The 25,449-nt window shown below is 39.6% G+C and overlaps 1 protein-coding gene across 3 annotated transcripts in view; it reads left to right on the forward strand.

Annotated features, from left to right (window-relative positions):
* Positions 1–25,449, forward strand: part of LOC127659316 (diacylglycerol kinase eta-like) — a 111,048-nt gene that overhangs the window by 76,736 nt on the left and 8,863 nt on the right. For all 3 annotated transcript variants that reach the window (XM_052149084.1, XM_052149083.1, XM_052149085.1), the window contains 13 exons: positions 449–737; positions 1,161–1,292; positions 7,383–7,517; positions 7,851–7,968; positions 8,054–8,164; positions 8,257–8,353; positions 10,902–11,009; positions 14,640–14,753; positions 14,872–15,006; positions 19,259–19,525; positions 21,093–21,185; positions 21,802–21,921; positions 23,361–23,466. In XM_052149084.1, coding sequence (XP_052005044.1) covers positions 449–737; positions 1,161–1,292; positions 7,383–7,517; positions 7,851–7,968; positions 8,054–8,164; positions 8,257–8,353; positions 10,902–11,009; positions 14,640–14,753; positions 14,872–15,006; positions 19,259–19,525; positions 21,093–21,185; positions 21,802–21,921; positions 23,361–23,466 — 1,825 coding nt within the window. The remainder of the gene's footprint in view (positions 1–448; positions 738–1,160; positions 1,293–7,382; positions 7,518–7,850; positions 7,969–8,053; positions 8,165–8,256; positions 8,354–10,901; positions 11,010–14,639; positions 14,754–14,871; positions 15,007–19,258; positions 19,526–21,092; positions 21,186–21,801; positions 21,922–23,360; positions 23,467–25,449) is intronic.

The following is a 25,449-nucleotide window of genomic DNA, read 5'->3' on the forward strand; positions in this document are numbered from 1 at the left end:
GAAAACATACTGTTCAAAATGACAGAGGAGATTGCGGTTTCTATAGTGAAACGACGGTTATAGATGGCTATCTATCTATCAAATAACCATCAAACCTTTAAAACTAGTTTACACTTTCAGACAAGTCTTTGTCATGTCAATTTCAAAAATGGTCTTGTTAAACTTTGTACTTTCTGTAGTTTACCTTTATTAAGGCATATACCTCAATCTTATAACATTTGAACATCCATCCATCTGAATAATTAGTGTTTTATGCAACATTTGTATACCAAGGCCTAAATTAAAATATGAAGAAATGTGTCAGATATTACAAATAAAACTTTTTTTGCCTCTCATATTAAATTTTGGGGGCATTTTTGTCATTTAAAGTGGCATTTTTGCCCCGAGTCCCCATTAATTTGTGACTCTGCCCAACGCACATCTCTAATCCTTTCTTCTTTGTCTGCAGTGTGTGATTCTGAATGAGAAGCTGGATTCACTCCTGCAGACGCTGAATTTTGAGGCCCAGGCCATGACCCCCTCCGCCCTCACCACTCCACCCATCGTCGAGGAGGAGGTGGAGGATGAAGAGCTGGAGGAAGAGGAGGATCTGAGTGAGGAGTCGATAACAGAGCTGAAGGAGATCGAGACAGAGAAGGACTCTGCTCATAAGCTCTTCAGACCCCGTGAGCAGCTGGTGCTGAGAGCCAACAGCCTGAAGAAAGCCCTTAGACAGATCATTGAGCAGGCAGAGAGAAGTAAGAATCACACGTGCACAGTCCACCTGATATAAAAATAACATTTGCACTTACAATTACAAGTTAATCTTAAAATATTTTATCCAATGGCAGTTTAATTTACAGTGAAAACTGTAAAAGCACGGTCACATTCATCTTTGCATTTTGTAGTGTAAATCAGAGACACCATTAAAACATATTTTTGAATGCTGTAATACTCTCTAGTCACCCAACAAAGAAGGATAATTAAACTAGTCTAATGGCAGGTTATATAGGAAACGTAATGGCCGAATTAAAAGCACGTCAAAATCATTGTGATGTTCATATCTTTATATATTGCCATCAAGTCTTTGTGAATATATTGTGAATATTCAATACTTCGCACAGCCCTACATGTTTCTAGTATATGAATGTGAAAGCTGTGTGTTGCTTTGTCTCATGTAGTGGTGGATGAGCAGAACTCTCACACTGAGGATCAAGAGCTGCAGTCTCCTACAGAATACAGGAAAGAAAGTGAGGACGAGAACAAAGACAATGAGAAGGACGAGGATACTAAAGAACTGGAGACCCTACACTGTAAGTGCACACTTTTATATTCTTTGCCAATTAAAGGTTGTACTGGGCTTTTACACCTTACACCTACACCAGAGAGTTTTCTATCTGAGACTCTATTGTAGAAACACCCTATTAACAGGCATATTTGTTATCCTTGATACATTTATTTTTGAAAACGACCAAGGCCGTAACCATGTCTTGAACCAATTTGGGGGCGTGGGTTTTGAGGTCACCAATTGAATGGTCCTCTATGATCCTTTAAAATAGTAAGGGTGCTGAAGGCTTTAAATGTGATAAAGGCCCCAAATGTGATTTTTTTTTTATATATTTTTGGGATTTTATCCCCAATTTGGAATACCCAATGTGCTCTAATTCCTCATGGTGGCATAGTGACTCACCTCAATCCAGGTGGCGGAGGACAAATCTCAGCTGCCTCCGTGTCTGAGACCGTCAACCCGCTAATCTTATCACGTGGCTTGTTGAGCACATTACCGGGGAGACGTAGCACGTGTGGAGGCTTCACACCATCCACCACGGCATCCACACACAGCTCACCATGCATCCCACTGAGAACAAACCACATTATATCGATCATGAGGATGTTACCCAATGTGACTCTACCCACCCTAGCAACCGGGCCAATTTGGTTGCATAGGAGACCCGGCTGGAGTCACTGGAGCACACCCTGGATTCGAACTTGCGAACTCCAGGGGTGGAAGTCAGCGTCTTTACCACTGAGCTACCCAGGCCCCCAAACATTATTATATATTATATATATTATTATATATAAGTTATAAAGTAACTTTTTCTGAAGCTAATTTGCTGAAATTGTTTGGTCCAATTTTCAACATTTTCCTTATTAAAATTACTTGAAAGGGTTACTTTAAGCTTAAACATTAAAAAAAGAAAGAAAAACAGCTTTAAGTACAACAAAAAACATGCAACATACAAATCAACTGAAAAAATATGAATCCTAACACTGCTCTTTTCCATACAAAAACAGTTCATATTGACCACTTGGTCAATAGAGAGAGAGAAAAAAAAATAAAAATTAAAGTAGGCCTAGTCCTTACAACACAAAGCTGTTGTATGGCCCCAGAAAGCTTGGAATATAATGCATGAGTCATATAGACTACTGTTAAGATATCTTCATACTGATATAGTGCTTTATAGTATTTGTCCTTTTTCAAGCTTGACCATTCCTGCTCACTATAAACTGTTATTCTATGTAACAGAGCTGCTTAAAAATTCTTTGAAAGAAGACTCTTAGAAGATGCTGTACAATTCAGAATTAAAGACAAATCTTAAATTGATTGTAAATTATTACGTACAATTTGCACAAAAAACACAATGAAAGCCACAAGTCACAGGTCTTACCATGTTCTAGTTCTAATCTGAGGGTTATAACACTCTACTTTGTGTTTCACAGATCATTTTCATAGACAATGTCCAGTGAATTTTCAATTTATTTACAGTATACACACATTCACTCTTTATCGTAAGCCTGATATGCTGAAAACTGCTCTGTTAATGTTTTCACATTCACAGTTATGATTGACAAACTAATCATGTTCTTGTACATGACATATTTTAAATTCAAACTGTGAATGTCACCAAATGGTGAATACTTTTGAAACACTGTTGGCAAGTTTGGCAGATTATATCTAACATGACACTAACACTCTTAACCTGAACTGCTTGCTGATGCGCGCTGGAATATTAATCCTCGAGATTTCCGTTGAGCTGCTTAAACTCGAGTCCCGCTTGCATCAATTTGATTGGCTATCTCATGTCATTGACGAGCGGTGTTAGACTACTAACATGCTAAAAATATAACTTTTTTTAAACCATTATGAAATTCCTGCAACAACTTAATGACAATTAAACAGCGGTGCATAGTGGACTGCAGCAGAATACCAAGGATATCAATTATTGGGGGGGGGGGGCAATCTGGACATATCTGATAATTGGGGGGGACTTATCTCCATCAGTGTATATTGTGGTTACGACCCTGCTAACGACAGTACCCAAAAATAAAGGGGATTGCTGAGATGAGTAGTACAGTATACATCTGTTCATGTGATCTCACCGTGGCAACCCCCTTGTAGAATAAAATAACTTTTTTAGAAAACTGATATGACATGATTTCATATATATTAGCAGAAATACTATTAATTTCTAATTTCCAGATGTAAAACTAGGTTATGTTGTTTGCCATTACTACTTGCAATTATGCATAATTTTCAAAAACAATTAATATTCATAAAAAAAAATTCTGAGCCCACAGCTGAAACTCAATATACATATTTCTACCTAAGCAGGACCTGAGTCAGTGTGGCAATATAGAGCACTAGAAATCTATCCATTTATCTTTGAACTATACTGTTTTCAGTGTGCTAATATTTGGGATTGTGAGCTTGCGTGCTACAGTATATAGGAGAGATGCAGTAGTATGCCAAATAGTTTCAAGCCGTTTGGAATGGAATACTAGTTTACTACTTACTGAATACAGTGCAGTATATGCTGTTTACTGCTGATCTGTGTTTTCTTTGTTTAACAGAGTGCATTATAAAAATGTTAAACATTTCAAACAGTACATGCTACGTGTTGCATGTTTAATTCAGCAGTTATTTTAGAAATTAGATACTTTACATTTTTACCCATGTAGTGTAAACATTTCTATACAAATATGTACAAATCATCCTAAAAAATGTGCACCCTGTGCATAGTATGTATAGTATATACTGCAGCAATAGTAAAAGTAGTATAGTAGTAGTATGATATGCCAAATATTGCCTTGATTTAGGTTTTTCTGTGAATATGACTTTTTGTCTTACTGGCTTAGTATCTATTTGAAATGGTTAGTGCTGCCCTCTAGTGGCTCATGGATTACAATAAACATCAGTTTAATAAAGCTTAAGAAAAATATTAAAACATGTTAGGTTAATTTCCTGGAGCATAATAGCCAAATAAAAATGCATTGCTCCATAGTGTATGTTTATTTATTGTTTTTATACAGCTAGAGTGATAGAAGGGGACAAGCTTTTGTTTTTAAGAATTTCTCAATTTCTCAACTCTTCAGAAGTATGACGGAGCACTTTGTTTACAGACTGTAAGCATGAGAGTTTATAGTTGTAAGTGTATTTGTTGGTCTCCCAGAGGATCTCTGTGATATATTTCTCTCTATAGAGAACAAATCTTTGTGTACCGGACAGTGGCACTTCCTGTTTACACAGAAGCCTGTTCTCTGCTCATGTTTGCAGTGAGGCATGAAAGGCTGCTTTTATTCTCTGAGTTGGTTCAGTCCCTCAGGGGCTCCTGATCTCGCCTAAATATCGCCATCATCTCGCAGCTGTTAGGTGCCTTTCACATTTCATGCTTTGTTTATGTGGCTGACGTTCTGCTGAATTTCACTTCTCATTGAAAGCCAGTGATGGAGCTTTTTTTTTTCAGTTTAAGATTACATCAGGGTTTTCAAACACATATTGATTGAGGAAAACAATTCTAATCTAATAATGTAAAAACATTTGCTCTCATTTGTTATATTAGTATGGTAAGTGGTATTGCACTTAACCTTAGAGGTTACCAAAGCGCTTTACACTGTGTACCATTCCTCATACACCAATGGTGGCAGAGCTGCCATGCAAAGCGCTGGCCTGCCATTGGAACAACTTGGGGTTCAGTGTCTTGCCCAAGAACACTTCAGCATGTGGAGTCGTGCGGGCCAGGAATCACACCGCAAACCCTGCTAATAGCGGCCGACCCGCTCTACCACCTGAGCCACAGCCTCGTAGTATGATACATATATTGAAAATATTCCATTGTTGCATGCATAGGTTGCATCTTAAAGTTGTAGAACCTTTATTTTACAGTATTTACTTACTGTATGGCATTCGACTCTCACGGATATGTGCAAGTTTGCACTTTTACATCTGAAACTGGATATGTGGATGACACAACTGTTCAAAAGCAGCACAGTTCATCATCTCACAGTTTGTGCAAGTCACTCATTAAAATAGTGATAACATGGACTGGTACAATAAAAACATGTAGGGCACTGATTCTTGAGATAATAGAAAAACATGTTTTAAATCTAAGTTTTAATTTTGAATACTAAATTAATATGAACTGGATGTATTTGTAGACAAAGGTCTCAGCTAACGAACCATGCAAGGGAACAAGTTTTTTTTTGGGGACAATTTACATTTATGCACTACATAACTTACATCTTACTGTGGTTTGGGTCAACTCTGCCAGACACACTAAAAGCATGCTATTTTAGGGTGTGTTCACACTTGTAGTTCGGTTCTCTTGGTCCTCTTGGTCTGCACCAAAAAAGAAAATGATACATTTAGTCCTGGAAATTAATAAGAAATTATGTTTTGCATATTGGAAATAAAGCCTATTTTAGGACCATTAAGATGTATTACATTGTGACATTATTTTGATGACAGTTATCAACATTTAAGTCCCTCAAATAGCAAAACCGCAATGTGATTTCTTTTTTGGGGGGGGGGATAAATCGTAAATAAACATCATAGTAGTACAACCGTGGTACTGCCTTTCATTTTCACAGATTTGAATGTTTTTAATAATTGTACAACAGCATCTTTTTTTTACTGTAATACAGTAAAAATAATTACTAGATAATAACTTGTTACAGCAGTGGGAATCATCACTGAAAACAATAGAAATTGTAAAAGTAAAACATCTGGATGCATAATGGTAATTCAATTTGGGAGATAAAATGTGCTTTAGTGTCCGAAAATAGTGTCACAATGCAAAACATCATAATGGACTTAAATATAAGTGTAAAGGGGTTCAATGGGAAGGAGGAGGTGAGAACTGGCTTTTCAACATAAATAATATTTTAATAATAAACTGAAACGAAGGACAAACACACACATGACGGACATGTCCGTAAACGATCCTCTGCAGTCGACCTTTATCCCTCACGGAGGCTTGATTAGCCTAATACGGGACCGGGTGTGTAGGATCACGACCCGGCCCCACCCTCCGCCCTGCCACATTCCTCCCTCGTTCTCTCAGGCTGGGGAGCCCCCAGCATGACGTACAACCCCCCCCCCTTTCCCTGGGGGATGGCGTGCCCTAAGCCCCGTCTGCCGGCAGGTCATCCCCGTCTACCTGGACGAGGGAAGGGACAAGGGGAGGGAAACAGAAATAATTAAACTGGGATGGTACTTCCTGTAACAGTGTAGTACCCACCAAAAAAACACTGTAAAATTTAAAAGAGAGGGAATAGGCCAACGCAGAGCGGCAGGGAGAGAGAGATGAAAAAAACCAAAAACTCTTACTCGCAAGTTCTCCGATACGACGGCTTGTTCCTTCAGCCACTCTATCAGACAACAGCTGTGCCTCTCCGGGCGGATCAGAGGCAGACCTCCAGCCCCTGGCGGACGGAATGCCCCGCCGTGTTCTCGGGGAACAGAAGGGGTCTCTCCCGCCCCTGGCAGCGGTTCTCCCGCTCCAGGCGGTCGGCAGCGAGCCCCTCCCTGCTCGCGGTCAGCGGTCTCAAACCCTGCAGTCGAGCTTTATCCCTCACAGTAAGCTTCATTTTCTTTATGCAAAATATAATTGAATATTCTTTATATTCATTTGGGATTAAAAAGCACCAGAACATGTTCTTGTTTTGTGAGAAACACTCATATAAATGTAATACTGATTCGATGCTGTCAGACTTTGACTGAAACAGGCCTGTAATTTACATACAGGTTTTTTTATTTATTACTTACTATGTGTTAATAGACCTTTTTCACAGACTGTGATCTCCCATTCACTCCCATTCACCGCTGTTGAAGTTTACCCTTCAAACTTTTACTTCCGTGTTCCAAAACCCAGAGTGTCAAAAAGGACTCTGTTCAGTTTTAAATGGCTTGTTATTTTGGTATGAATGTTTTTGTTTAATGAATATTCCCGAATTACAAATGTTGTACTATGTAGGCTAAATATAATAAAAGCCACAGAAAAATTAAATGAGTAAATGACATGTGCTCCACAGCATTATATTTTGCAGCTAATGGAGATATAGTGCTGTGAATGAGTTGTGTGTTCCTCATATGACATCATGTTTTGTTATTTCTGTGTCTGCAGTGGCCAAGTCACCATGCTCACCACCTGAGAGACGTATCAGTCGTAGCACGCAATCATGTGGCTCCTTCTGCATCACTCCCTTCACCACAAGCAAAGAGAACCTGCCTGTCCTCAATACACGCATCATCTGTCCCGGTATGACCACAGACATTACCCCATATGTGACCACTGAAACAACGGCAACACAGAATACTTAAACATGAGCCACAACATGTAAATGACCTCATGAAATGGCTCGATGAGTGCAGTTATCTTTCCTGTGCTGATGTAGTATATGCTGAAACAGGAAGCTTGTTATTTAAATGCATATATCTGCTAAAAGTTGTTGTTGTCATAAGTACACTAGCAAATTGATGGTGCCAAAGCTGACAAAGATAGATTAAAAGCCACAAAACTTTTTTAATTTGGTTCACTGATCTTGATTTGAGTGTCCCGAAATATCACATTCATCCTTTGATTGGTGTTCAGGACTGCGGGCAGGTCTTGCTGCCTCTATAGCTGGAAGCTCCATTATCAGTAAGATGCTGCTTGCCAACATAGATCCGTTTGGTGCCACACCCTTCATAGATCCTGACCTGGACTCATTGTAAGAGCTTCTTTTTTATTTCTTTCTTCTTAAAGCTCATCTTTGAAGGTGTTCACAAAACTCACACAAGTCCTTTCTCTAACAGAGAGGGCTATTTGGAGAAGTGTGTGATGAATAACTACTTTGGGATCGGGTTAGATGCAAAGATCTCATTGGAGTTCAACAACAAGCGCGAGGAGCACCCAGAGAAGTGCAGGTACTGTAGTTTCAGGTCTTCCATATGTGAGTGCTGTCAACAGTGTGCCATTAACATTGAACTTGTTGACTAACATTTCTTTGATCATCCAGAAGTCGCACTAAGAACATGATGTGGTATGGAGTTTTGGGAACCAAAGAGCTTTTGCAACGGACCTATAAGAACCTAGAGCAGAAGGTTCAGTTAGAGGTGAGTCCTCACTGTCGACATAGTTAATTAAAGGCACTTTCCACTAATAGGATACAAAACAATTATTGAAATGTAAAAATAAATTGATGGGATACAAAATGTGGGATATAGAAAAAAAAGTGTTTTTGGTAATCAAAATAAATTACTTTTTAAAAATAATTTTACCACAATGAGTTGAATATCACCAGATGTATTGAATTAAGAAATGTGTTATGTTAAGTTCCTGACACTGGTGTATGATTTTAATGGTTTGACACAGTCAAGAAGGTCTAGACTCTTAAGGTTGAACAAGCCAGTATACCATTTTTAAGGGAGTACAGACTTTTGATCTGATGTGTTTAAAATCATTTTTGAATTTTATGTTCATTTTATGTTATATAATAGGGTAACACTTTACAATAACATTCAATTTCATGAACTAACAATGAACAATATATATATATATATATATATATATATATATATATATAAAAAGTAATCTCGGAAGTTTACCATTCCAAATGAAGGACTTTGCTGTGCTATCAAATTGCTTGAAATAAGAGAGTGGGACATCTATAGGGAGAGACTGTAGCAGGTAGTTGAATTTTGGAATTCAATTCCTTTTAATAACATTAACCTTCCCAATCATAGATAAATGTAATGAATAATAAAATATAATCTGCGTAAAGCAAAAGCTAATGCGACATACCTCCAGCCACCACCCCAGGAAATCATCTTCCATTCTTATCGTAACTGCTAATGGTTGCAGGGCAAGACAGAACAATAATGTGGAAAGAGGGCAACCCTGCCGGGTGCCCCTATGCTGAGTAAAATAATTGGAAATCCTGTCTGCCACAGTGGTCACCCCCCTGTCACTGCCAGTGCTCACAGCCATGGAAGTTGTCCCCCAGTCACTACCACTGCCAGTGCTCACGGTCACAGAGGCCTTTCTCCTGTCACTGCCAGCGCTCCTGACCACGGAGGCTGTCGACGAGCGTGTCCAGTTCCCTGAGGCTGTCAATGAGCCTGTCCAGCACCTGGTGACCCTCGAGTCTTCCATGGCTCTGCCCCTCGAGTATTCCATGGCTCTGCCCCTCGAGACTTCTATGGCTCTGCCCCTCGAGTGTTCCATGGCTCTGCCCCTCGAGTCTTCCATGGCTCTGCCCCTCGAGTGTTCCATGGCTCTGCCCCTCGAGTCTTCCATGGCTCTGCCCCTCGAGTCTTCCATGGCTCTGCCCCTCGAGTCTTCCATGGCTCTGCCCCTCGAGTATTCCATGGCTCTGCCCCTCGAGACTTCTATGGCTCTACCCCTCGAGTCCTCTGCTTCTCTGGCCTGTGTTCCCTGCTGATTGCTGCCTTGCTCCCTGCTGCCTGAGTACCCAGCTACTCTGAACTCTGAGTCCACTAGGGGTTGCCTTGTATGTTTATTGTTCCCTGACTATCATTGTGTTTTGATTATGGGTTTTGCAGTACTTGTCATTGTCTTTATTTCATTGGTTCTTGTGAGTATTAGTCCCAGGCATTCCTTGTTTCCTCATTTGCCCCTTGTGTATTTGATCCCTTGGTTTTCTTGTGTTCTTTGTCAGTTGTTACCCTTCAAGGATGTAACAGTTTGTTCTGTTTTAGTTTCCTGTGTTAATATTCCTGATACATGCAGGGTTACCTGAAAATGCATGCAACTCACTGACATGCTTCATAGTGGTCAGAGCAAGCAATACAAATTATTTTATGATTTGTCTTATATGAGACAATATTTATAACTGCTTCCTCCAATGGTTCAAATGGAGCTTACCCGAATGCTTAAAAAGCCAAAGATAAATCCCACGATGGTAACATGGGTTTAACGACCCACCAAAGACGGCGCATACCTTACATAAATATGCATATGATCCCTCTGAATCTCTAGCAGCTCTGACCTCTAAGTCCTCTGGTCCACAGCTACCATAACCTATGTATGTATTGTTCCCTGTCTGTCTTGTGTTTTCATTATAGGTTTTGTTGTTCTTGTCATTGTCTTTGTTTCATTGGTTCTTGTAATGATTATTCCCAGGTGTTCCTTGTTTCCTCATTTACCCTTTGTGTATTCAATCCCTTGGTTTTCTTGTGTTATTTGTCAGTTGTTACCCTTCATGAATGTTATAGTTTGTTCTGTTTTCATGTTTTAGTTTCCTATGTTAAAGTTTTTATTAAATAAGCCTGCATTTAGATCCTCTTGCTCTTGACTCCTTCCTGCAAACGTTACATGTTCGTACTCCGTTCATGTTAACTAATGTTAACAGATACAATCTTATTGTAAAGTGTTAACATATATCTAACATATCTTATAGTTTTCACTCTGAAAAAGTGTGTATTTGTGTTTTATTGCTTTAAAAAATTTTATTGGACAGTTTGTACCCTATTTATGGAATGTGCCAAAACGCACTGCTAGTTTGTTTACTGTATTATAGATAAAAGCTGCTGGAACTAGACTTCTTATCTATTATTTTTAAACACTAGGGGTCAAGTGGTTTTGTAGGCTGATGACCGCAGGTCCTGCTCATGATTTATGGTTTTATGATTGAATCTCCAGTGTGATGGGCAGTACATCCCACTCCCCAGTCTCCAGGGAATCGCTGTGCTCAACATCCCCAGCTACGCCGGGGGAACAAACTTCTGGGGCGGGACCAAAGAGGATGATGTAAGTCTGTCTGATGATTCTGGGAGTTAGAACATGGCATTTCCCACCCTGATTCTGAGCTGTTCAGCCCCCTTTGAAGTCTGTGTGAAATTTGTCATTTGCAGTGTTATAATACTTTCTCCTGTCCCAGTTCAATGTACAACATATAGACAACTATTGGTAAGCCATTTGTTGTTTGATTTCTTGGAAAAGTGCAAACACTGTTGGTCTGTGATGGTATCAAAACAATTCTGTTCCAGTGGTCCAACATTCAGGTTAATGTTGGACCAGCCCAACATTAACCATTAACATCAGCTTAACAATGGTGTAAGTTTTAGGCCGTTCTATCTGTTTGTACACGAAAACATTTTGAAAACCGTAATTGTTTTGCAGTTCTGTTTAAAAATACTAGTGACACAGAAATTACACACTTAATCTAAAAGGTTGAAATATCATATCAAAAAGTTGTTTAACAAAGAGTAAATAAGAGTTTGAAGAAAAGTAGGCCCTGTGTTGTCTAATCTTGCTTTACATGCATCTGACTCAGGACAAAACTTTGAGTTACGGTTGTAACCTCGGTCCTCTGAGGGTGAGACATCTCACTATGGGATACGCCTCTTGCGTGGTCATCCATGAAACCCTACGCAATCATGCCTAACAGGCTGCTGGCCAGTGCACCAGGGAAGCCCCATCCCTTCTCTATATAATCAGTACCACTGTCCCAAAATGGCATAAGTTACAGCTCTTCTGGGCGGATGAGTAATGGGCCTTCTGGTGAGATGTCTCACACATCTCCCTTAGAGAACCGAGGTTACAACCGTAACCCAAAGTTCTCTTCGACATCTCGCTATGGGATATAGATAACACCCATTTCTTCAGTCATCAGAACAGGCCTACCATCAGGGCACCTTGAATTATTAGGGTCTATCCATCCCTATTCTTTTTTTTAAGACTGTGCATCCAGCACTGCCTGTGTTAAAGCGGATCTTGTGATATGAAACTTATAGAACCTCACAAATGTGTGGGGGAAGCCCAATCAGCTGCCACATGGAGATTCCCTTGAATAAAGCCCAAGAAGCAGCCACACCCTTGTAGAATGGGCTCTCAGACTTCCTGATAACAACTGTCCCTTCACTGAATAAGCCAACCTAATGGCTTCCCCTATCCAGTGAGAGAGTCGTTGTTCGATAGAGATTTTCTGATCGTCTTATTCAGATATAAACTATTTTCACTTTCAACTACTTTTATTTTCAGAAAACGTAATATGTTTAAATCCGACCATCACCCCTGGTGAGACAAAACCATGACTCGTCAGTGAAGAGCACTTTTTGCCAGTCCTGTCTGGTCCAGCAAAGGTGAGTTTGTGCCCATAGCCGATGTTGTTGCTGGTAATGTCTGGTAAGGACCTGCATTACAACAGGCCTACAAGCCCTCAGTCCAGCCTCTCTCAGCCTATTGCGGACAGTCTGAGTACTGATGGAGAGATTCTGCATTCCTGGTGTAACTTGGGCAGTTGTTGTTGCCATCCTGTCCCGCAGGTGTGATATTTGGATGTACCGATCCTCTGCAGGTTTTGTTTCATGTGGTCTGCCACTGCGAGGACAATCCTGTCTCCCTGTAGCACTCTCTTAGTTATCTCACAGTACAGACATTGCAATTTATTGCCCTGGCCACATCTGCAGTCGTCATGCCTCCATGCAGCATGCCTAAGGCACATTCGCGCAGCTGAGCAGGGACCCTGGGCATCATTCTTTTGGTGTTTTTCAGAGTCTGTAGAAAGGTCTCTTTAGTGTAAATTTGTATAACTGTGGCCTTAATTGCCTACCGTCTGAAAGCTGTTAGTGTCTTAATGACCGTTCCACAGGTGCATGTTCATTAATTGTTTATGGTTCATTGAACAAGCATGGACAACATTGTTTAAACTCTTTACAATAAACATCTGCTAAGTTATTTGGATTTTTACAAAATTGTCTTTAAAATACAGTGAACTGAAAAAGGGACGTTTCTCTTTTATTTTATATGCAATGCCCTCACTGGACATACAGTAAGTGGTGCAATTTTTCTTTGTTTGATGATCCAAATGAAGGAGTGTAGAATGCTTGAATTTCTGTTTCCATACAATAATAGCCAGGTTTAATCACCTTGGGAACAAATGTCGGGTTTGGCCGTAAAGTGACCTTGGACAAATTTTGTGGGAACCTGATACATGCAGGTTTAACTGAAAATGCATGCAACTCACCGATATGCTTCATAGTGGTCAGAGCAAGCAATAAAACTTCTTATATGACTTGTCTTATATGAGACAATATTTATATCTGCTTCCTCCAATAACCTCCTAGTAGCCTGTATAACATCAAAGTCTTTCTAGCAAGTCAGTCCACTGGCGGCCAACTTTGGAATGCTCCCGGGCGGCTATTTCCAACAATCCCAACTTGATTGAGTAACCGTTGCATTATAACAAACTGGGCCTGAAATATATTTTACACGACTCATATGGGGGGCATTTTTTACTTATACAAAAGTCATTTTTTTTCTAACCTTGTGATGCTTTCATCCTTTTATGTCAAATTTAAACAATTAATTCCATTTTAAAATGGCACGTTTCAATAATTACAAAATTGCATGATTTCTGCATTGCATAATGTGCATTGTTACTGAAACTAAACTTTTTTTTCTCATTCACATATTTCCAAATTTTATGGCTATTTAATTATGCAAATATAAACATTTAACAATGAACATCAGAGATATGATTCATAAACCAAAAGTGGATGATGTTCTGTCAAATTATTATTGTATCATTAATGACATTTTATTTAACATCATAGCTATTTAACACATCCAGATATTATTTTTGTTAATATTATTATTAAGTACATTGTGCATTTGGTATTTTTAGTGCGGAAACACAACACCGAACTGATGCAGAGCCTGAGAAGCGGAGTGTCCGTCTGTGCTTGTTTAAGGCGCGAGCCTCCGCCACAGACTCAGCAACATCTGCACAATGGACGGCACAAAACAAACAAGGTTTTGCAAAAATTAAAATGAAGATTGCAATTGATATAGTTGGAACTATATTAGATTGCCGGGGAATTCTTTTGCCCAGAGCCTTTCCAACCCTGGATGGAACTAGAGAGTTTAAGTGTCTTTCTTCACCTTGGAGCTGGCACATTACACAAAGCATTTTTGCTATTTCTGCCTTTCTTGCAAATGTGTTGCATTATGAATAACGAGTGAGCGCCAAGATATTAAAGACGTTCGCCATTACATTTTAATTGATACAGGTAATCAATTACTTATTTTTTGTTTATTAGATTACTCCAATACAAAATCACTCAATAATGCCCATTCCTACATAAGAGTAGAATGCTTAGATGCTTGTGATCCTGGACAGGACATTCAAGGGACCTAGTCCTAAAACATCATTCCATTCCACAAAGTATTTTCTAAGCTGGAAGAGTAGTTTATAGAGTTAATTAAACATTGTAATATTACAAGAGCCAGTGTTTAAACTTTTCGGGGAATCAACCTATTGTACTTAAGGCTTACTTAATAGTTGTCTCTGCATATTAAGCTGGTATTGGAGAAGAAAGTGCAAACAACAAAAAGAATGCAAATAATATTTTCAGTGTTTTTGCTTTTTTTATGCAGATATTTTGTGCCCCTTCATTTGATGATAAAATCTTGGAAGTGGTGGCTGTGTTTGGTAGTATGCAAATGGCCGTCTCAAGGGTGATTAAACTGCAGCATCACCGCATTGCACAGGTAACCACGCATCACACGCAATGTGTAAAGTATGTGGTTCCTGGTGATGGAGTGTGTAGTTTAAATCAAAACCGACCTAATTTAAAGTCTAAACTCCATCTTACCTCAACCCTGCCAGTGTCGCATAGTGAAGATCACCATTTTAGGAGATGAAGGCGTGCCTGTGCAGGTGGATGGAGAGGCCTGGATTCAGCCTCCTGGACTCATCAAGATTCAACACAAGAACCGTGCTCAGATGCTGACAAGAGACCGGGTAAGTGTTTCTAGAACACAGTCGATATTTATCACCACATGAACAGCTTAAATAAATTGTTTATCTCAAAATAAAAATTGTTCATCATTCCTATCCAGTATTATTTTCTCTCAAACACAAAAGAACATCTGAAGAAGAATCCAGAGCTTCTGGTTTCTATACATGAAATGTGGAATCCTGATGACAAATACGAATTCCTCATTTTTACTGCCAATCTCCAAAAAGTACCAAAATTCCATAAAAGTCACCTTTATTGCATTTGCTCCTAGTCTTCTAAAGCCATGCAATAGCTTTGTGTGATGAAAAGACCAAAATTTAAGATGTTGTTCACTGATATTCTTCCCCTCTGCCGTCATACTCAAATCGAATTTGCGGTTGCACGTTTTCAAGCTAGCATGACTCGACTGGTCATGTGAAATGTACTGTTGTAACCTCCATTCCCTGATGGAGGGAGCAAGACGTTGTGTCAAATGTGGTGACACAAGGGGTCTTTCTTGAGAGCATCGCATACCTCTGTATTTGAGAAAAGGCCAATGAGAAATTGGCAGACAGAATTTGCATATCCCGCCCCGGACATATCGGTATAAAGGATGCATGATCAAGGAAGTGAGGAAATTGCTCTTTTATTGACAATGTGGGTACCGCAGCCCAAAGGGGGTACTGCAAAAGAAAATAAGGCAAAGAAGTATTTACCTCCCAGCCCTCCACCGGGGGCGTGGCTGAGAGCGGTGCCCTGACCCGAGGTACCAATCGTCAAGCCGTGAAGGCTGTGGGTAGGACGTAGGTTTCCAGTCCAACCCGGTGCTCACGGCAGCCCTCAGACTTGGCGGGCTGACCCGAAGGTGGCAGCCCAGTCCAGTCTTTTGCGTCAGAAGCCTGATTGCTCCCCGATGCAGCAGCGACATCATCATGCCAGGGGGCGGGTGGTTCGTGGGGACATACCCGGAGAAACCAAGCCTGCTGCCATCCCCAAATCACGTCCATCACCAGCCGGGTTGTCCTCAATCCCGTGGGAAGAAGGAGCGACGGGGGGAAATTAACTTTAAGAAATGAAAGCCGTGACTGCAACGTTGCCATGGTCATCTCTTTTAGAGGTATACACTCTTTTAAAAGAAGCACTGTTGAAGCACCCATGGGTGTGGATTGAACAGCGTGCAGAGAGGGAGAAAGCCGCTGGTAACACACCATAGATCAAACAGCAATGCTCTGCTTGTAGAGGTGAGGGGAACAGTAGTGAGTTTCACCTTGCTGCTGCACAACCCAGGGGCGTAGCAAGCTTTTCAAAAGTGCGGGGGATGGATGTGGTTTGTTTATTAACAATAAAAACGATGAATACAATGACAGAAGGGTACAAAAGGTATAACATACAAGATATAAAAAGCTTCCAATTTAAGTGATGCAAGTTGTTGTTTTTTACATCCCCCCAATCCATCCGTTTCTCTTGTGGAATTAAAATATTGTGATATACCGTATACCGTGATAAAAGCTCAATCAATTAACCGCAGCATGAAAATGTGATACCGGCACAGAGGGGTTACCAGGATATCAGGTTTGGGGGGCATTTGGCTTGTTTGGGGGGCAACATAAACAATTGAAAAAATCGGCGCAAAATTAAGCTATACTACACACAATCTGTTTTAGTGCATATCTTTTTCTAAGCCAGGAACCCAGAGATAGGCACAGGGCCCCTATTAGACTATAGGGCTTAAACTGGATTTTTGTAGTGTCAGACCTCACTCATCTGCTAGCGATGGAAAAATATGCACAAAACAATCCACTTCTAAATTGTAATTTATCATCAGATGCAGAGGCGTTTCCAGCATTGAAGGACATCCGGGGCTTAGCCCAGACAATTTTATTTTCACACTAGCAACCACTTCCCTGTAGTACAAAGCTGGTGAGAGGGTATTCTTTGAGTTTTGCTCTGGCTGGGCCTGTTTCTACAGTTCCTAAATCTTCCACTCTAGTACTATCCTCAACATCCTCTCTCCTCCCTGAATCATCTGTGATGCAAAAGAACAGATACAGCACATAACTTATTGCAAATCAGCTTCAAACAACTAATTCATCAAGTGCTACATATGTCAAATTGTAGACCAATACCATTGAAGAAAATGTATTGGGAAGAGCAGATCAGTGGGATTGCCCTAAGATCTATCATGATTCTTGAATTTTCATGTACATTAACATAAAGTCATCACAAAAGAGTTATATTATAGTGAGTAAAGTGAGGTAAAAAAATATTGAATATAAATAATTTATATTTTTTGACATAAATAGTCAAAATGATGTATAAGATCCTAAGTTAAAGCAATACATGAATGACTTTATTCTAAGTTCATTGACACACCATGGCATCGAACTGTATATAATTCTCATCATCTCTATGAGAATAATTCATCTGTCAAAATCCTTTCATTAGGATCATTGAGATAAACAATGTTTCACTTTTAACTTTCTCTAAAGTAAAGTGACTGATTAATTGTTAGCAGTTTCCATGCCTGATTCTGCTGCTCCTCAGTCTGTTGCTCATCTTTGCTACACTCTACAAAACCATTTAATCAAATCAAGGTGTATATTTCCTACAAACTAATATCACAAAACAAGTCACACATACATTTTATGTTAATGCTTATTGGTTATCCTTAGCGAAAACAACACCTGATAAACAAGAAAAGTACACTCCGAACGGGGCTCGAACCACGATCTCCAGCGTGAGAGGTGAACGCGCTAACACGGAGCTACCAAGCTGTGTCAATTTAAACAAGGAGGTTAGAGGCTACAACTCTTGAGGTTTAGCCTACTGTGGGTGAAAGCCAGCTAGATGATGATCTTAAGACTTTAAGGACAAAAACAAATGTGAATTCTTACCCACTGAATTCTTTCGGAAAAATCCCCAAAGCCTCATTTGCTTAATTTTTGCTGTCTTTCCTGCTAATTGCCGTTAACTCGCCACTAAGTAACGTTAGTTGATGTCAACGACTGTGCAAGCTCCTCCTCTACCTGCTGCATATTCAACAGAGAGGAAGAAACGGAGTCGCCCATAGGCTACCGACAGCAAAGGAACTTATTCTGTAGGCTAGATTATGCCAATGTCTATTTTTACAGGCTGTATGCAGTATGTGCAAAGCCAAAGCACAATGAAATAAGGCAACTTGTGATTTCGGGGGTTTACATAGGCTTTTGTCCGGTTTCATATTTGTCAGTCAACTATTCAAAATACATTCGGGGCTACACTCAAAACAACAGATGGACAGATTATTTCTCAAATTCTCAGGGGAGGCAGAGCTTATCCTAGGGGAGGCACTGCCTCCCCCAGCCTCCCCCTAGACACGCCCCTGATTCAAAGTACCTGGAAAAAGGAGATGCAAATAATCATAACCATAAGTTCCCGCCTCCTCAGCAGGAGCTAACCGATAAATCTAACACACCAAGAGAGGCGGGACTTAAGGTAGAACAGCCAATCATCAGCCGGTCACACTCAAAGCCGGTGTCATGTTTGAGAGGGAGGGGGAGAGGAGGCAGCCGCAGCGAGCGCTTACACAGAGCGGCCAGAGACACGGAGGAGTGGCTGTAGTAAGGCGTTTGTGCAAAACTGCAGAAAAAGTGTGGGTGTTGAACACTCTCATCGGGAAAAGTGTGGGTGTTAAAACACCCACATCCCCCACGGGTGCGACGCCCCTGGCACAACCGCTCGGCTCTGAAGAAAAAATCTGACTGACAGATGCACGTCCGCTTCCCTTTATACCCTTATAAACATTCATGCAAATTCTGTCTGCCAATTTCTCATTGGAATTTTTTAAAATCCATAGTTATGCGAGGCTCTCAAGAAAGACCCCTTGTGTCGCTACATTCGACACAACGTCGAGTGAGTGACAGAAGGTGAACCAGTGGCATTTGGTGTCAATGATGTCAAACTGGCGCATTGTGTCTTAAGGCGCATTTTTGATTGAACAGAAGCACAAATTAAATTTAAGAGGTTCAGCAAAGGAGAAGATCAGTGAATGACGACTTGAAATTTCTGTCTATTCTTCACTCAAAGCAATAGTTTGACTTCAAAAGACTTGTAATATAGTGCATGAGTCATTTGGATTTATTTTTATGATGCTTTTTTGTACTTTTTGGTGCTTGACTGTGTAAATTGGCATCCACATTCATGGTATAGAAAACAGAAGCTGACATTCTGCCTTGCATCTCGTTATCATCTCAAAGAGAACCTCTTGGGGGGTCTTGTCTTTGTTTTTCAATTAAGGCATTTGAAAACACATTGAAGTCTTGGGAGGATAAACTGAAGTATGACAAGCCTCCTCTGAGGCCGCACCTGTATCCTCAGCAGTCTGTGGATCTGGCCACAGAGGAGGAGGCTGCGCTCATCCAGATGTGTGCTCGAGCCACTGAAGATCTTATAACCAGGATTTGTGAGGCTGCCGAGAACTGCCAACTCCTTGAGCAGGAGCTCGCCCATGCCGTCAATGCCTCCTCCCATGCTATCAATAAAACACATCCCAAGTTTCCTGAGGTGAGAGTGCTATCAGCACGAAAGGACTTTTTACACCCAAAACTATTCACAAATTTGAGTCTGGTGCTGAATTTTCACCTCTCTGTGAAAAAAGTTTGGATACCTGAGTTAATTGTTCAGCCTACATACAATTCCAAATTTACCTAGCCTGCAGAAAAGACCAGCTTAGACTGGTTTATGATAGTAAGTGCTGGTTTGGTGCTGGTCTACCTATCTTTTCAACAGGATAGCCTCCGAATAAAACAATGACTGATCACAGTGAGATATTTCAGACTCACTCTGCTATAAGTCATACTGTATGTGCAAAGTCAGTGAGCATGGCCATAAAGTTTTGTTATTAGCATGAGCTACGTCTAGGCGCAAGTGGGTTCTTTGAAAATTGCGTGTGCAAAGTGCTAATGGCATGGGTCAAGTGCAATTCAGTTTCAAGGTTCTTCTCCAGCACTGTCTGCATCCTATTTTTATAGTCCAATCCCTGTCAAGCACCAGCAATATAAACAAAGACAGCGCATTTATAAGAGGTTAGCAGTGTAAATGGGCTGTATGCAATGAATTAGGACACAAATATAGACACGTGTTCTTTTGTCCATTAACTGCAGCATCTTTGTTGAATGTCAGGCATGTTACCATGACAGTGACACACGCTCATTTTATATGCATGGAAAATCTGGTTCTCATCAGTATTTGGATGTAGGCTCCTTTAAATTATAGAGAATATACATATTAATCAAATAGATCTGCTGACACACAGGTCATGGCTAGTTTTAACAGTGATTGTATCGGCTGTGGATCAAGGGATCTTTTTTGAACTTCACCTGTACCAGTCAATTTTGTTTGAAAAATTACATTTGTTTATTAAACATGAGAAACTTATACCAAAATTCTAATTACATTTCAAACTAAACAAAAATATAATTAAAATAATTTAATTCACCACTTGACTGTACAATACACCTACAGTTTGCAAGCATACACCCTTTGACATCGCAAACACTACCACCCACAGCCACTTGAGCTTTGCGCAGGCATAAAAATTGCCTTTAGAAGCACTCTAATAAAAATTAGATAAGGTGTTGCACACGGTCTTGAACGTTGCACTGCACCTTGCGCGGTTAAGAAAATAGAGCCCTCAGTGTGAAGGAATTAAAGAGATGCATTGTTTTGTTTGTTTTTTGTGCCAAAATGTTTTATTTGGTGTGAATAGTCCTCATGGTTCCAACTTCCAACAAAGACCCAATGGAATGGCATGGTAATAGGTGGAGGGACATTCTCATTCTAGAGAGCATTTAATTGGACAAACAATTGATAACCCTTTGAATACAAGATGAGTCATCCTGTACTCAAATAAACTAAATAAATATTATCTACAAACATTTTTTAGACATAGACTTAAAGACACATAACTCTAGTTTTGATTTAATGTATGTAAGTCAGTCTCATATTTTGAAGGCAGGCTTAAAGCTCTGGTACTGTTGGTCATAGATGAATTCTCATTACATTGACATAAATTGCATGACTTTGTTGATTTGAGAGATGACTGATTATCCATGCCATCTGTTCTCATCAGAGCCTGACAAGAAACACTGCAATCGAGGTGGCCAGCAACGTGAAGGCCCTGCACAACGAGACTGAGTCTATGCTAGTAGGACGGGTGCCATTGGTGAGTTAGCGGTGAAAATGATCTCAATTCAATGATTCAGCCTTGTCCATTCACCTTTTCAAGAACATAAGTATGTATGTTTGGTGCTATCCCTGCTGAAACAACATGCATACATAGCTGGTAACCATCATATGCTGGATTTTGAATGCCGGTCTGCAAAGGAAAGACATTTCAGAAGGGATGTCAACAATCTCAGACTGTGCTTAAACTGCTTGTCATCTTTGCCAAGCTGCAAAAACTAGAGATTTCAAAAGGAACTCAAGCATTAGACAAATTCTGTCAAGACCAAATAGTCTGCCCTATGCTTTTGCATTAACATATAGGTCTACACTCTTACTGTATGTCATATTTAGTCTCCTGGGCTATGAAAAAGCACCCTCCAAGAGCTACAGTTTACCTCTGTGTCTCCCGCTTTAGATTTCTTGACTACTTTAACCAGCGAGACTCCCTTAGTCAACCTGAATAACCATGCTAGTCAACCAGTTTAACCAGATTAGTTTGTCTAGGCTATTCTAACAGCACAAAACCTTGAAATGTATTCTGGTCTTAGCTTGTCTTGTCAGCAAAGATGGCTTTGATAGAGCACTCCAAATAAGCTTTGAGTGTCTCTCTGCAGCAACTGGATCCTCCACATGAAGAGCTGCTGTCCAGTGCCCTGCAGAGTGTGGAGGTGGAATTGGGCAAGCTGGCTGAGATACCCTGGCTCTATCACATCTTACAGCCCAATGACGAGGAGGTGAGAACATGCTACAGAAAATCTTGAAACTTTGGCTGAGAGAATAAGTAGTAACAAAACGAATATATCTCTTAAAATGTGCTTATATCCATGAAACATTGAATGTACATAGATATTCGAGGCCATATTTTACTTAATTGCAGTGGTATGCGATATGCCATACACTCAAAGTCAGTGGGCATGGCCAAGGACATTTTATATTTACACACAAGTATGCGCTAAGTCTATAAGCAAGTGGGCTGCTTATAGCGGGAGCACAAAGCGCAAGCGATTTATAAGACGTAAGTAGCTAGAGTAAATGGGCTGTATGTAGGTGCAGATTTATTTTATTGCAGCTTGGTGCCCTGAGCAATTGAGAGGAAACAGAATGTGAAACCTACTGACTAGGGAAGGATAATACTTAATGTGGCAAAAACGTTTATTTTTATAACTGGTAAAAGAAGGATTCAGACTAAAATATTTTTTTTTTTGATAATCGCATATTAGATTTGTTCAAAATTATGATTAAAAGGCTCACTGCAATTGCAGTTTTCAACAAAAAGGAAGAAAGAAGAAAGTAAAAATGCCGTAAACCTTTATAAGCATGGAAAAGTTGGTGGTCGTCGGGATTTATTGGATAGAGGCTCTATTAAATTATAGAGAATAGAAGTATTTTGAATCATATTGCAGTACTGACAAACAGCATCATGTATTAACTGTAATTGTCAGGGACATCATTTGATGTTCCACGTTATTTTCAGTGTTTGGACAAGAACTTTATTACCATCTGCTGGTGGGATCTCCAAACTGCAAATGCAGGACCTGAGTTTAGACTTTGCTCCGAGAATAGATGTGGTTCAAGGATGTCTTAGCACAATTACTTATTTATCAGGAAAATAGCAAATTGCACTTTGCGCCACTTCATCAATACAATGCACCCACATTTTGAGGGCATACGCCCACAGATAGCACAAACACTCTGACCCACGCCTCACAAAAATTGGATAAGACGTAGTTGCACGTAGCGCCTAGCAGGATTAAAAAAAAAAATAGAACCCTAGGGCTGAGGAAAATATGTCCGTTTTTGATGACATCAGTACACATTGCAATATTTATTTATTTTCTGTAAAATGGCTTAAAAGATTGTTTGTTTTGTTTTTCAAATAAGTAAATTGCATATATTGCATGTTTTAATAAGCAAGACATGTTTTCCACTATCCACAAGACAATTTAATAAATGTAATTCATTTTTAGATTTACTTGGAGTTTTTTTTTTATTATTTTAAAAACATCTGTCTTAACACGCATTCTCTCAAGTCAAGGGAAAGGATTTTGAGATGATATGATGATATGAATGCTGTGCTCTTTACAAAACATAACTTAATTAAAAGCAAATATGAACTATGAAGTGTCTTGCACCCCCTTGACTATGAGACTGATGGTCTTTTTCTTTAAAATAGGATCACTCACTGGAGTACGGAAAGAGAAACAGTAGGAGTGGCATGTTCCGCATAGTGCCAAAGTTCAAGAAGGAGAAATTCCCCAAGAAATTCAGCACACAATCAGGTAAGAGTGTGTGTGAGTGTTGTTCAAACATCTTCACATGAGAGGTACAATAAAATCATGGATGCCTCAAAGGTTTTATGTTGTTTTATGCTTTGATTGAGGCTTTGTCAGAAATGCAGAAGAGTAGGATATGGAGACTGAGCTGTTCCTTTTTTCTGTAAAAAAACATGATTATTCATGATTGTTGACAACGTGAGTTGAGAATGTTAATGGAAGTGATGTCAGATCTCTGAAGCTCATCAAGGCACTGAGACACAGAGCTCCATACAGCATCTACATCCTCTTAGTTTTCTCTGTTCTGTGATGTCAAACCCAATCATCCATGAGCACCCCTGCCCTCCTCTGGTCATGATGTTGTCATGTGAGTCAGAAACAGTCCATGTGTCTACACATGAACAGCAGGCACAAACCAAGGTGTCCCACACAGAAGAATAACAATCCCACAACTGCTGACCCAAACACTTTTGTATTCCAGATGTGCTACTTTTTCATTAGTTCAATGTAATTGAACCTCCAAACAGAATTGCAAAATTAAAACATTGTTTTCGAAACAGCTTTCTGTGTACACCCCCCAGGTGGCTCAAAACAAACAGAGGAATTTTCATAGCCCCACAGAGACACAGTGTTTAGAGTTTTCAAGAAAATTAACATAAGAATGGTTTACTTATAGCTGTCTCTGCACATTAAGCTGCAATATTAGAATGTTTTTTAACATTGAAAAGTTATATACTTCAGCTTTAAAGTCGAAGTGTGTAATTTATGCAATGCTAGTGGCATTGAACGGAATTGCAAAAATGATTACTGTTTTCAAACAGGCTTCCCAAACTCTTCTACTGCCCCTTCCGACCCCTGTTGTTTCATTGTTTGGGCAAACAGCTTATTAAAGCTAATCCCACCCCAAAGTCACACCATTAGCTGAGCAAGAACGTTTGACAATGTTTGGTCCACATTGCAGCATTTTCTGGCCAAAAACTGCCTACTTACAGTAGGTGAAACATAAACTGACCAACCACAGTTCATTCTGTCGTTTGATGATGTTTAGTGGTGGAATTTTTGTCAAATTGTTGATACCACTATAAAACACTAGCAAAAATCTAAAAAAACATAGCATTGTCTGTCTATGATTGGCTCTGTTTCATTCAAGTAAAATTAAATATGTTTACCCAATCCATGACTTACATTTATGGTCATAGTAAGTTGGAATAGGAGAAGAGTATTGAAATAATACAAATAAAAAACACATACACTTCACATTATTGAAATAGACCTGATATGGAGGATTTACTTTCTTATTATTTTTTGTCTTCAAGGAAGTCTGTTTTAGTGCATACACTCCAAAAATAGAGGATCACAAGGCAAAACAGGCTCTCTTCACTGATTTCATGGACATTTCTTGTAAAACGTAATCCAATACATTCTTCTTTTTTCATGATTGCATGTATACTAGGGCTGCACAATATGGAGGGTAAAATGATATGCGTTAAGTAGCTCCATAATGCGATATTCTATATGCGATGCGATCCTATGATGACTTCATTGGAGCGGGTGGAACATTGGACCCCTACAACCCAAATGTACTAAAGTTTATTGGGTGGGAATAGGACATATATACCAGAGATTAAAATAATAGTTCCAAATTGCATTTAGACTGTGTTTAATATACTTTTTCACCATTTGCTCCCATTATTTGAGTTGGAAGTCATTTTTGGAGAAACCAGGGACTAAAAATGGTTTTACAGAATGTGATCAAAATGGGAACAAAGTGATTTTCAACTGTTCCAGAGTGAAAAGGTTATTTTTACTGTAAATGCTAGTAACTGGTTATAACTGGTTTATTTCATTCTGATAGTTTTTTCATGGATCTAAAAGCCAAAGTTTTTTCACAGTATTTGTTTTTAACTACACCACTTCATGTTGCCCGTAAAAATAAAACTTGTGTTTTGATCCTTATAGGGGTCATATAATGCCATTTTTGTACAAGTT

This window comes from Xyrauchen texanus, chromosome 18 (assembly GCF_025860055.1).
Source record: "Xyrauchen texanus isolate HMW12.3.18 chromosome 18, RBS_HiC_50CHRs, whole genome shotgun sequence".
In the NCBI taxonomy this organism is placed as follows: domain Eukaryota; kingdom Metazoa; phylum Chordata; class Actinopteri; order Cypriniformes; family Catostomidae; genus Xyrauchen; species Xyrauchen texanus.